Here is a 14,032-nt window from a genome sequence, read left to right as displayed (position 1 = left end):
TCATCGCCCGTCCTCAGAACCAGGAGGTGGTTGAAGGAGAGAAGGCGGAGTTCAGCTGCTCTGTTTCTAAAGACTCGTACGAGGTGAAATGGTTCCGAGGAGAGAAGGAGGCGCAGGAAGGAGAGAAGTTCTCCATTGTGAGCGAGGGAAAGAGACGCGCTCTCATTGTGAAGAGCTGCGAGGTGAAGGACGAGGGAGCGTACGTGGCCCACATCGGGGGCGTGAAGGCGTCCGCGGAGCTGACCGTCATCGGTGAGTTCATCAAAGAGCACCACGTTGTTGTTGTTAAGGAGCACCACGTCCTGTTGCTCTGTGTTGTTGTTTATTAAACTGCTCCGTGTTATTGTTTACTGTGTTGTTGTTTATTAGAGGGCTCTGTGTTGCCTTCATGGGTTCAGAGTGTAATGCTTGCTCTCTTTCAGAGAAACTGAGGGTGATCACGCCCATCAAGGACACGGAGGTGAAGGAGGGAGGAGAGATCGTGTTCAACTGCGAGACGAACACAGAGGGAGCGAAGGCCAAGTGGCTGAAGAACGAGGAGACCATATTCGAGAGCAGCAAGTACATGATGGCTCAGAGAGACAACGTGTTCTCGCTGAGGATCCGCGAGGCCAGCAAGAACGACGAGGCGGTGTACACCATCAGCCTGACCAATCAGAGAGCAGAACAGGCCAAGTGCAGCGCCCGCGCCGCCGTGGCAGGTAAACACGCCTGAACTACACCTGAACTAACCCTGAACTAAACCTGAACTACACCTGAACTAAACCTGAACTACACCTGAACTAAACCTGAACTACACCTGAACTAAACCTGAACTACACCTGAACTACACCTGAACTAAACCTGAACTAACTCTGAACTACACCTGAACTACACCTGAACTACACCTGAACTAAACCTGAACTACACCTGAACTAAACCTGAACTAACTCTGTACTACACCTGAACTAACCCTGAACTAGACCTGAACTAAACCTGAACTAAACCTGAACTAAACCTGAACTACACCTGAACTACACCTGAACTAACCCTGAACTAACCCTGAACTACACCTGAACTAACTCTGAACTACACCTGAACTACACCTGAACTAACCCTGAACTACACCTGAACTAAACCTGAACTAAACCTGAACTACACCTGAACTACACCTGAACTAACCCTGAACTACACCTGAACTACACCTGAACTACACCTGAACTACACCTGAACTACACCTGAACTAAACCTGAACTACACCTGAACTACACCTGAACTAACCTGAACTAACCCTGAACTACACCTGAACTACACCTGAACTACACCTGAACTAAACCTGAACTAAACCTGAACTACACCTGAACTACACCTGAACTAAACCTGAACTAACCCTGAACTACACCTGAACTACACCTGAACTAAATCTGAACTACACCTGAACTAAACCTGAACTACACCTGAACTAAACCTGAACTACACCTGAACTACACCTGAACTACACCTGAACTAAACCTGAACTAACCCTGAACTAACTCTGAACTAACTCTGAACTACACCTGAACTAACCCTGAACTACACCTGAACTAAACCTGAACTAAACCTGAACTACACCTGAACTACACCTGAACTAACTCTGAACTACACCTGAACTAAACCTGAACTACACCTGAACTACACCTGAACTACACCTGAACTAACCCTGAACTAACTCTGAACTACACCTGAACTAAACCTGAACTACACCTGAAATAACCTGAACTAACTCTGAACTACACCTGAACTACACCTGAACTAAACCTGAACTACACCTGAACTAAACCTGAACTAACTCTGAACTACACCTGAACTACACCTGAACTAAACCTGAACTACACCTGAACTACACCTGAACTAACCCTGAACTAACTCTGAACTACACCTGAACTACACCTGGACTACACCTGAACTACACCTGAACTAACCCTGAACTAAACCTGAACTAACCCTGAACTACACCTGAACTACACCTGAACTAACTCTGAACTAAACCTGAACTAAACCTGAACTAACTCTGAACTACACCTGAACTAAACCTGAACTAACTCTGAACTACACCTGAACAACACCTGAACTACACCTGAACTAACCCTGAACTACACCTGAACTAAACCTGAACTACACCTGAACTACACCTGAACTACACCTGAACTACACCTGAACTACACCTGAACTAACCTGAACTACACCTGAACTAACCCTGAACTACACCTGAACTAAACCTGAACTAACCCTGAACTACACCTGAACTACACCTGAACTAACCCTGAACTACAACCTGAACTAAACCTGAACTACACCTGAACTACAACTGAACTACACCTGAACTACACCTGAACTACACCTGAACTAACTCTGAACTACACCTGAACTAAACCTGAACTAAACCTGAACTACACCTGAACTACACCTGAACTAACCCTGAACTAACTCTGAACTACACCTGAACTAAACCTGAACTACACCTGAACTACACCTGAACTAAACCTGAACTACACCTGAACTACACCTGAACTAAACCTGAACTACACCTGAACTACACCTGAACTAACCCTGAACTAACTCTGAACTACACCTGAACTACACCTGGACTACACCTGAACTACACCTGAACTAACCCTGAACTAAACCTGAACTAAACCTGAACTAACTCTGAACTACACCTGAACTAAACCTGAACTACACCTGAACTAAACCTGAACTACACCTGAACTACACCTGAACTAAACCTGACCTAACCCTGAATTACACCTGAACTACACCTGAACTAACTCTGAACTAAACCTGAACTAAACCTGAACTAACTCTGAACTACACCTGAACTAAACCTGAACTAACTCTGAACTACACCTGAACAACACCTGAACTACACCTGAACTACACCTGAACTACACCTGAACTAACCCTGAACTACACCTGAACTAAACCTGAACTAACTCTGAACTACACCTGAACTACACCTGAACTACACCTGAACTACACCTGAACTACACCTGAACTAACCCTGAACTACACCTGAACTAACCCTGAACTACACCTGAACTAAACCTGAACTAACCCTGAACTACACCTGAACTACACCTGAACTAACCCTGAACTACACCTGAACTAAACCTGAACTAACCCTGAACTACAACTGAACTAACCCTGAACTAAACCTGAACTACACCTGAACTACAACTGAACTACACCTGAACTACACCTGAACTACAACTGAACTACACCTGAACTACACCTGAACTAACCCTGAACTACACCTGAACTACACCTGAATTACAACTGAACTACACCTGAACTACAACTGAACTAACCCTGAACTAAACCTGAACTAACCCTGAACTACAACTGAACTAACCCTGAACTACACCTGAACTAACCCTGAACTAACCCTGAACTACAACTGAACTAACCCTGAACTACACCTGAACTAAACCTGAACTACACCTGAACTACACCTGAACTACACCTGAACTACACCTGAACTACACCTGAACTACACTTGAACTAAACCTGAACTACACCTGAACTAACCCTGAACTACACCTGAACTAAACCTGAACTACACCTGGACTACACCTGAACTACACCTGAACTACACCTGAACTACACCTGAACTAACACTGAACTACACCTGAACTAACCCTGAACTACACCTGAACTACACCTGAACTACACCTGAACTACAACTGAACTACACCTGAACTACACCTGGACTACACCTGGACTACACCTGGACTACACCTGAACTAAACCTGAACTACACCTGAACTACACCTGAACTACACCTGAACTACACCTGAACTACAACTGAACTAACCCTGAACTACACCTGAACTAACCCTGAACTACACCTGAACTAACCCTGAACTGCACCTGAACTACACCTGAACTACACCTGAACTACACCTGAACTAACCCTGAACTACACCTGAACTACACCTGAACTAACCCTGAACTACACCTGAACTAACCCTGAACTACACCTGAACTAACCCTGAACTACACCTGAACTAAACCTGAACTACACCTGAACTAACCCTGAACTACACCTGAACTACACCTGAACTAAACCTGAACTACACCTGAACTACAACTGAACTACACCTGAACTACACCTGAACTAACCCTGAACTACACCTGAACTACACCTGGACTACACCTGAACTAAACCTGAACTACACCTGAACTAACCCTGAACTACACCTGAACTACACCTGAACTACACCTGAACTACACCTGAACTAACCTGAACTACACCTGAACTAACCCTGAACTACACCTGAACTACACCTGAACTACACCTGGACTACACCTGAACTACACCTGAACTACACCTGGACTACACCTGAACTAACCCTGAACTACACCTGAACTAACCCTGAACTACACCTGAACTACACCTGAACTACACCTGAACTACACCTGAACTACACCTGGACTACACCTGGACTACACCTGAACTAAACCTGAACTACACCTGAACTACACCTGAACTACACCTGAACTACACCTGAACTACAACTGAACTACAACTGAACTACACCTGAACTACACCTGAACTACAACTGAACTAACCCTGAACTACACCTGAACTAACCCTGAACTACACCTGAACTAACCCTGAACTACACCTGAACTAACCCTGAACTACACCTGAACTACACCTGAACTAACCCTGAACTACACCTGAACTACACCTGAACTAACCCTGAACTACACCTGAACTAACCCTGAACTACACCTGAACTAACCCTGAACTACACCTGAACTAAACCTGAACTACACCTGAACTAACCCTGAACTACACCTGACAAGTAATCTGCTTTGAGGAAATATATTTAAAATAAAAAGATTAAAAAATGGGTACATGAGCCATAAATAAACAACAAATACAAAATAAAAATATGTAATAAATTACCTCTTAAAATACTTACAATAGATTTGTGATGATATTATGAAGTAGTGATATTATGCAGCAGTTTATTAACATGAGACCCCCCTCCCTGCAGAGGAGAAGCTGCGGTTCCTGGACCCCATCGAGGACGTTGAGACTCAGGAGAAGAAGACGATCAGCTTCACCTGTAAGGTGAACCGGCCCGAGGTCACGGTGCGCTGGCTGAAGGCGGGACAGGAAGTGACACTCAGCAAACGCATCGTGTACCGCGCCGACGGCCTGAAGCACACGCTCACCGTCAAGGACTGCGTAATGGACGACGAGGGCGAGTACACCGCGGTGGTCGGAGACGACAAGTGCGCGGCCGAGCTGATCATCAGCGAGGCGCCCACCGATTTCACCGCACAGCTCCGAGACACCACCATCACCGAGTTCGAGGACGCAGAGTTAACCTGCAAGATGAGCAAGGAGAAGGCCGCCGTCAAGTGGTACAGGAACGGACGGGAGATCAGAGAAGGACCCAGGTACGGCTTTCATCAAGTTCTTAAGGGGTACCACAGGGTTCCATCCTGGGCCCTCTTTTATTTACACTATACATGAATAGTAGAGGGGGAATAAATAAATAACATTTATGATTTATGTTCCTGTGTGTTCAGGTACCACATGGAGCGTGAGGGGAAGACGTGCCGGCTGGTCATCAAGGTGTGCCGGCCGGACGATGAGTGTGAGTACGCCTGTGGTGTAGACGAGAGGAGGACCCGGGCCCGGCTCTTTGTGGAGGGTAAGACCTGAGTAAACCTGGATCTGTTTGTCTCTGAGAGTCTCTTTTCCCCCAGTCCTCACCCTGTTTCTCCCCGACAGAGACCCCGGTGGAGATCATCAGACCCCCCCAGGACACGTTCCAGCCCCCCGGCTCCGACGTGGTGTTCGAGGTGGAGCTGAACAAGGACTGCGTGGAGGTGAAGTGGATGAGGAATAATATGATCATCGTGCAGGGAGACAAGTACCAGATGATCAGCGAGGGCAAGATCCACCGGCTGCAGGTCTGCGAGATCCGGCCCAGAGACCAGGGCGAGTACCGCCTGGTGGCCAAAGACAAGGACGCCCGCGCCAAGCTGGAGCTGGCAGGTCAGTGAACGCAACGTCCTGACTTATTATTGTTATTTATATTATTTTTATTATTATTATTTTTATTTTTATTTGTTTTGTATTACTATTTCAATACATGTTTGTATTCATTATTATTAGTATTAGAATTATTAGTGAAATATGTATAATATTTTTTGTATTTCTTATTTCTTCCGACTTATATCCGGGGCTCTCCCAATGTCAGTTTTCTTTATTAATAATAATAATAACAATGCATTTTATTTATTGAGCACTTTTCTTGAAACTCAGACACTTTACAGTAAATTCATAAAAACATAATGAAAGCAACAGACTTAAAATGACTCTTCAGCTGTATCAGGAACCAGAGAGATGTTCCAGGGTTCCTCACTAACCCATCCTCTCTCTGATCCGTCTCACAGCGATCCCTAAGATCAAAACCACGGACCAGAACCTGGTGACGGACGCAAGGAAGCCCTTCATGATGACGGTGCCGTACGACGCGTATCCTCGCGCCGACACCGAGTGGTTCCACGAGGGAACCAGCCTGCCGGTGCAGAACATCGACACCTCGGCCGACAAGACGGAGTACCGCATGAAGAGCCCCCGCAAGGAGGACCGCGGCCGATACCGGATCCTGATCCGCAACAAGCATGGAGAGGGAGAGGCCTTCATCAACCTGGACGTCATCGGTGAGTCCCACTTCCTCTTCCTGTCACCTGGAGTGGAGTGCACCAGCTGGGCGTAAACTGGGCGTAACTCTACGTCCGACGTAGAACCGAAGGTTAAGACCAAACTAAAGTTATGACTAGTGCACCACTTAGACTTAAGTATCCATAGTAACGTAAAACAGGCAAGAAGGATATTAACGATGGCAGGGCGTCTTGTTTACATGTTTAACAATGAAAGGGCATTAAGAAGAGAAAGAGTCGTCCGTGATCGAACAAACCCACTGGACATCTATTCAGACAGTGAACTGATAGAGAGGTTTCGTTTCGGCAGACAAGCCCTTTTTGATTTAATCGAGGAGATCTCCCCTCAACTCCAGCACGGATCAGATCGAAACGCTGCGCTCTCCCCAACCTCGCAGGTGCTGATTGAGCTCAGATTCTACGCAAACGGGGCCTTTCAAAATACTGTGGGAGTCATGATTAATGTTCATCGCACAACTGCATGTCGGGCTATAAGACAAGTTGCATTGGCCCTCCAGCACCGATTTCTTTCTCCGTCAGTTCCCGCTGTAGCTCTGACAAATCCCTCTTTCTCTTTCGGGGTGTGGCCATTTGGGATTCCCCTTGAGTCATCGCTGACGCTGTGGGTGTGGGAATTCCCTCTTATCTGCAGTCCTGTGAGTCTGTAAAATGGTAAAATGGCATTGCTTGGCAACAATTACTGTTTCGCGTGTATTCACGTGGACGCGCATCTTAAGACCAGGCGCAGCTACGCCCGAGACTAGTCAGGCTTGGTGCACTCGGTGTAAATTCGAATCACTACGTCGGACGTAGCTAAGCCCGACGTTAGAGTTAAGCCCTACTTTTCTACGCCCAGCTGGTGCACTCCACTCCTGAGCACAAAGTATCTGTCGCACCCAAAGAATGCTCTAACAGAGAAGATGAACTGCTACCATCTAATGGAGACTCAATAAAGTCAGCCTGAAGCATCCTCTGTGCTCCAGTCAGCCTGAAGCATCCTCTGTGCTCCAGTCAGCCTGAAGCATCCTCTGTGCTCCAGTCAGCCTGAAGCATCCTCATTATCGTATCGTATTATCGTATTATAACAAGTGTTGAGAGCCTGATGAGATGTGTTTCCCCCCCAGACGTCCCCGGGCAGGTGAAGAACCTTCGAGTCGTGGACACGGCTGACGGAGAGGTAAGTTTAGCGTGGGAGGAGCCAGAGAGCGACGGCGGCAGCAAGATCTTGTCGTACGTTGTGGAGAGGCGCGACATAAAGCGTAAGACGTGGACGCTGTCGACGGACCGTGCCGACGCGCCCGAGTACTGCGTGAGCGGCCTGCAGCGAGAGAGCAAGTATCTGTTCAGGGTCTGCGCCAAGAACCGTGTCGGCAGCGGACCGCTCTCTTCCACCGAGGAGGCCGTGCAGGCCAAGAACAAGTTCGGTAAGAAACAGCCCCCCTTCTTCTGCCTCTCTTATATTTAGATGTATCTCTTCTTAAAAAAGCTGACTTTTTTCTTGACATTTGGACTTTTCTCAAGTCTCTCTCACATTCAGAAGTAATTAATAACACCTGTGTGTGCACCATAAGGACTTCCTGTTTGTTCCTTCCTTCTCCCAGACGTTCCCGAGGCCCCGCAGAACGTGGCGGTGGGCGTGGTGAACCGTTACGGTGCCACTCTGTCCTGGGAGCCCCCGCTGAAGGACGGTGGCTCGGAGATCACCAACTACGTGATCGAGCTGCGTGACCGCACCTCTGTGAAGTGGGAGGCGGCCATGGTGTGCGCCGCAGTGGACCGCTCGGCCACGCTGAACGACGTCGTGGAGAACAAAGAGTACATCTTCAGGGTCCGCGCCGAGAACAAGGCGGGCATCGGCAGGCCCAGCGCCGCCACCAAGCCCGTGAAGATCATGGACCCCATCGGTGAGCTGCCCCCCGCTCGTTTAACTTCTGCTGCTGTGTTTCTGTGTACTAACCCCCGCCCCTCTGTGCAGACCGTCCATCCCCCCCCCTGAACCTGAACTACAGCGACCAGGTGCAGACGGCTGTCACCCTCACCTGGGAGACGCCCAGCAGCACCGGAGGCAGCATGATCACCGGCTACATCATCCAGAAGAGTGACGACGGCTCCGACAAGTGGATGCGCTGCAACGCCCGGCTGTGCCAGGACCTGCACTACCGCGTACGACCACTAGCACTATGTTACTCTGATTCATCTAGAGAAGGATTAGGACATATATGAAGTGCTTTTATTTAGTTATGAGATTCAAGTCAATACTTTTCTAAGGAAACTTTTTTCTTAAAATTGTGAAATGTTTCATAAAATCGTGAAATGTTTCTTACATTTTAAGAATGTTTCTTAGAATTCTGAATTTTTTTCAACATTTTCACTTTCTTTTAAATATTTTCACTTTTCTCGAAATGTTGACTATTTTCACAAGATTTCAGGAATAATTTAACTTTTCGCAAAGATCTGACTTTCTCTAAATTGTGTTTTTTCTCAGAATGTTTGACATCTGACTTAAATCTCAGATCTCAAATCATTTCCACGTGTCCCTCACGACCTTCTGTACATGACTTTGTCTTTAGAGCAGAAGTGAAAGGAGGTTCTCCTCCAGCTTTTTGGTTGTCTCTTTCTGTTGTTTACTCTCCTGGTTCTGGTTCCTCTCAGGTGTCGGGTCTGAAGCCGGGTCAGAAGTACCTCTACAGAGTTTCTGCTGAGAACGCCGCCGGACTCTCCGACCCCGCGGAGCAGCTCGGCCCCCTGCTGGCCGACGACCCACACGGTACCTGAAGATATAAAAATTGAACAATACGATAGTCAAATAAATTGTATAAAGTTCATGAACATTGTATAAGATGCACTTTAAAAAAAGAGAACAATGAGAAGTGGAGGGTTTCAATGTTTACTGTTCCCTTATTGCAAATGTTTCTACTCCCTGTAATTGCAAGTCTATCATTGTAACTGGTGAAATGTTCTCAACTGTCTTCTAAATAAAGAATTGTAAAAAAAAAGTTAATATATTCAGATATTTCTGATATTCAGTAAAAGTATAAATCTAAATCTGCCCTGTGTCCTCAGTGGGTCCCCACTTCGACCTGAGTGGCTTCAGGAACGGTCTGGAGGTCATCGTGCCGCAGCCCCTCACCATCAGGGTGCCGATCACCGGGTACCCCACGCCCGTCGCCAAGTGGACGTTCGGAGACAAACAGCTGAGCACCGCCGACGAGCGCGTCTCCATGACGACCAAACCAACCTTCACCGAGCTGATGGTGTCCCCGAGCGTCCGCCCGGACAAAGGAACCTACAGCCTGACGCTGGAGAACGACGTATGCTCCGTCAGCGGAGAGGTGGAGGTCAACGTCATCGGTAACTTCACAATGAGATACTCATTCACACAATGCATGCTCCAATGCATGCTGGGTAGACCTTCCAAAGGGTAGATTCTCCAATGCATGCAGGGTAAATCCCCGGGAGATGGGTGTCAACTGCAGAATAAAATACTCAATAACATTTAAATTGTGCATTTCAGAATAAACTCAAGATTTTAAAATGATAAATAATAATACAAACATTATATATATATACAATTATTAATGTATTGTTCCCTTCCTTTTTCCCCCCAGCATGCCCTAGTGCCCCCAAGGACTTCAAGGTGGCGGAGGTGACGCGTCACCACGTGCACCTGATGTGGGAGGTGCCCGAGCACGATGGAGGGAGTCCTGTCACTCACTTCCAGATCGAGAAGAGAGAGGTGTCCCGCAAGACCTGGGCCAAGGTACCCCTGAGACCCTGACAACGGGTTGCATGTTCATTCATTTTAAAGTACAGATGTAAAGAAACGTGCACAGCCTGCAAAACACCCAGGACAAATAAAGACTGTGGCAGGTCCAGATGCTTCAAGAAGGATAATGTTTACAATTTTTTCAAAGTTCAGACTTTCTCTCTGCATTTCACAAAATTCCCCAAACAATATCTCAATTTCTTGACTTTTCTCAAAGTTCAGACTTTTTCCTAAGTGTTATTTCCTCACTGACGCCTCCTGATTTTCCTCCAGGTGGCAGCGGGCGTGCTGGACCTGGAGCACACCATCACAGACGTGGTGGAGGGGAAGGAGTATCTGTTCAGCGTCACCGCCTGCAACAAGTGTGGACCGGGAGAGCCGGCGTACATCGACGAGCCCGTCAATGTGTCCTCGCCCGCCAGTGAGTCGCTGAGCATCACACAGACCCAACACAAGCTTTCTCTGATATAGCCTCAGACATCAGTCCTCTTCAGATTCACCATATGAAGGCCTTTCCAACATAGAACCGTGTTTGAACCCTGAGTCACTGCCTGACCTGCGTTATTTCGCCCCTCCCCACACAGCTATTCCCGATCCTCCGGAGAACCTGAAGTGGCGCGATAAGAGCGGAAAGTCCATCTTCCTGTTCTGGGAGCCATCGAAGTACGACGGAGGCGCTCCCATCAAAGGCTACGTTGTGGACAAGTGTCAGCGCGGGACGGATAAGTGGGAGCCCTGTGGAGAGCCCCTCCCCGAGCTGAAGTAAGAACTGTTTCCTGCTGTTGAGCCTCCTGTCTGCAGCCAGGTCAAAGCCTTCTAATAACTGTGTGTTTCTCTCTCAGGATGCAGGTGACCGGGCTGATCGAGGGCCAGTGGTACGCCTACAGGATCCGAGCCTTCAACAAGCTGGGGGCCAGCAGACCCTGCAGGGCCACCGACGAGATCCAGGCCGTGGACGCCAGAGGTGGGAGGGGTTTTGAATCAGAGCAGGAAGCATGGGCAGTTATGGAAACATGTTTTATTTCTGCGCAGGAAGTTAGTTTTTGTTAAATGTCTCTGACTCTGTGATGTCTCTGCAGAGCCTCCGGAGATCCAGCTGGACGTGAAGCTGCTGGCGGGTCTGACGGCCCGGGCCGGCACTAAGATCGAGCTGCCGGCCGACGTGAAGGGCAAGCCCGACCCAAGGGTGAAGTGGACCAAAGCGGACCAGGTCCTGCGGGCCGACGACCGCATCACCATGGACACTCAGCCCGGACACTCCAAGCTGTCCATCGCCAACAGCACCCGGGGCGACACCTCCACGTACATCATCGAGGCCGTCAACGCCTGCGGGCGCGCCACCGCCACCATCGACGTCAACATCCTGGGTATGTTACCCAGCATGCACCACAATATCCAAAACTGCACGCCTGTTTGACAATCATTTAGCTGAGGCTTATATCCACTGCAACTTACAAACACTTCAATACACCGACCCTAGAAATAATCTAATCAGGACAACAACAAAACATTTATTAATCATTCGGAATATTGGTTTAAAATATGTCATGTTTATTAAACACAGATATATGACAAAGTTAAATAATGGTTTGAATTACATTTTAAAGGAGTAACGATTTTAGAAGTGTCCGGGCATTCAGTGCATCCAGTACAGCTGACTCATGTCTCAGTGTGGTGTGGTCCTAGACGGACAGTTTGAGTAATGGTCACGTTTTGCCCCATCCTCTCAGATAAACCCGGCCCCCCCGCCGCCTTCGACCTCTCTGACATCACCAACGAGTCGTGCTGCATGGCGTGGAACCCGCCCCGGGACGACGGCGGCTCGCTCATCACCAACTACATCGTGGAGAGCCGACAGACGGACAAAGAGGAGTGGGTGAAGCTGTCGGCCACGGTGAAGCACACCACCTTCAAGGCCTGCAAGCTGACGGCGCTGAAGGAGTACGTGTTCAGGGTCAGCGCTGAGAACCAGTACGGCATCGGAAAGCCGGCCGAGCACGAGCCCATCATCGCCAAGTATTCCTTCGGTACGTTCTATAGAAGTCTATGAGGAACTGTTCTTACTGCTGTCTTCTTTTATCTAGAAGTCTACGAGACAGAAGTCTACGAGACAGAAGTCTACGAGACAGAAGTCTACGAGATAGAAGTCCACGAGATAGAAGTCTACGAGACAGAAGTCTACGAGATAGAAGTCTACGAGACAGAAGTCTACGAGATAGAAGTCCACGAGATAGAAGTCTACGAGACAGAAGTCTACGAGACAGAAGTCTATGAGATAAAGTCTACGAGACAGAGTTATATGAGACAGAAGTCTACGAGATAGAAGTCTACGAGACAGAAGTCTACGAGATAGAAGTCCACGAGATAGAAGTCTACGAGACAGAAGTCTACGAGACAGAAGTCTACGAGACAGAAGTCTATGAGATAAAGTCTACGAGACAGAGTTATATGAGACAGAAGTCTACGAGATAGAAGTCTACGAGACAGAAGTCTACGAGATAGAAGTCCACGAGATAGAAGTCTACGAGACAGAAGTCTACGTGTTCATAAACACTAGTCCACAGAACCTGACGCACTGCGACCACATCCAGTCTCTGGATAATTCAGAACACCTTCTGTCTGTTTCAGATCCTCCTGGCGCTCCAACCAGAGTCACTCCCTCGGACGTCACCAAAGATGCCGTGTCTCTGACCTGGTTCGAGCCGGACGAAGACGGCGGCAGTCCCATCACCGGGTACTGGATCGAGAAGTTCGACCCAGAGAGCGACAAGTGGATCAGATGCAACAAGCTGCCCATCAAGGACACCACCTTCAGGTGAGGACTCACATGATATTAAGATAGAGAGAAGGTGTTAATATCATGTGTATTCATATGTATTGAATGTTGTCTACAGGGTGAAGGGACTCCCCACCAAGAAGAAGTACAGCTTCAGAGTTCTGGCCGAGAATCTGGCTGGACCAGGAAAACCCAGCGTGGAGACCGACCCGGTCCTCATCAAAGACCCCATCGGTAGCACTTCATTACGTTTGATGAGATTCTAATATCTAATGTGTGGTTCTTCTGCAGAACCTGCAGCATGTTATCAGCTTAAATATCTAATGTGTGTCCGTGCAGATCCTCCCTGGGCTCCAGGAAAACCTGCGATCCGGGAGGTGGGTAAGACCACTGCCCTGCTGGCCTGGACCCGCCCGGAGCACGACGGCGGGGCGAAGATCGAGAGCTACATCATCGAGTTCCAGAAGGCCGGCAGCGAGGAGTGGATCCGGCTGATGGAGGACGTCCCGCAGACGGAGCAGCAGCTCACCGGCCTGGTGGAGCATCAGGAGTACTGCTTCAGGGTGAAGGCCGTCAACAAGGCCGGGGAGAGTGAGGCGTCGGAGCCCAGCGACCCTGTGGTCTGCAAGGAGAGACTCTGTGAGTGACACCAGAGGAACCACACATCCTTCATTCAGGCGCTATGTCGTCAAACACTGTCAATTCAAACTGATTTAAATACAATGATGGGGAAATACACAACGGGGCGTTACTGATGAGAGAGAATTATTAGCTGCAGATGG

General features: G+C 48.3%; 1 protein-coding gene across 1 annotated transcript in view; it reads left to right on the top strand.

The window, feature by feature from the left end:
* Positions 1 to 14,032, top strand: part of ttn.1 (titin, tandem duplicate 1) — a gene marked incomplete in the record, with an annotated part of 218,433 nt that overhangs the window by 66,704 nt on the left and 137,697 nt on the right. Inside the window, 20 exon segments of the mRNA XM_034229211.1 lie at positions 1 to 252; positions 423 to 701; positions 5,025 to 5,433; positions 5,566 to 5,690; positions 5,771 to 6,037; positions 6,439 to 6,708; positions 7,833 to 8,132; positions 8,310 to 8,612; positions 8,684 to 8,871; positions 9,361 to 9,475; positions 9,772 to 10,059; positions 10,317 to 10,468; positions 10,748 to 10,895; positions 11,059 to 11,236; positions 11,317 to 11,438; positions 11,554 to 11,841; positions 12,205 to 12,501; positions 13,103 to 13,289; positions 13,369 to 13,484; positions 13,590 to 13,889. Coding sequence (XP_034085102.1) covers positions 1 to 252; positions 423 to 701; positions 5,025 to 5,433; positions 5,566 to 5,690; positions 5,771 to 6,037; positions 6,439 to 6,708; positions 7,833 to 8,132; positions 8,310 to 8,612; positions 8,684 to 8,871; positions 9,361 to 9,475; positions 9,772 to 10,059; positions 10,317 to 10,468; positions 10,748 to 10,895; positions 11,059 to 11,236; positions 11,317 to 11,438; positions 11,554 to 11,841; positions 12,205 to 12,501; positions 13,103 to 13,289; positions 13,369 to 13,484; positions 13,590 to 13,889 — 4,584 coding nt within the window.

This window comes from Gymnodraco acuticeps, unplaced genomic scaffold (genome assembly GCF_902827175.1).
Source record: "Gymnodraco acuticeps unplaced genomic scaffold, fGymAcu1.1, whole genome shotgun sequence".
In the NCBI taxonomy this organism is placed as follows: Eukaryota; Metazoa; Chordata; class Actinopteri; order Perciformes; family Bathydraconidae; genus Gymnodraco; species Gymnodraco acuticeps.
The sequence above is the reverse complement of the archived record's forward strand: the minus strand, read 5'-3'. Positions and strand labels throughout refer to the sequence as shown.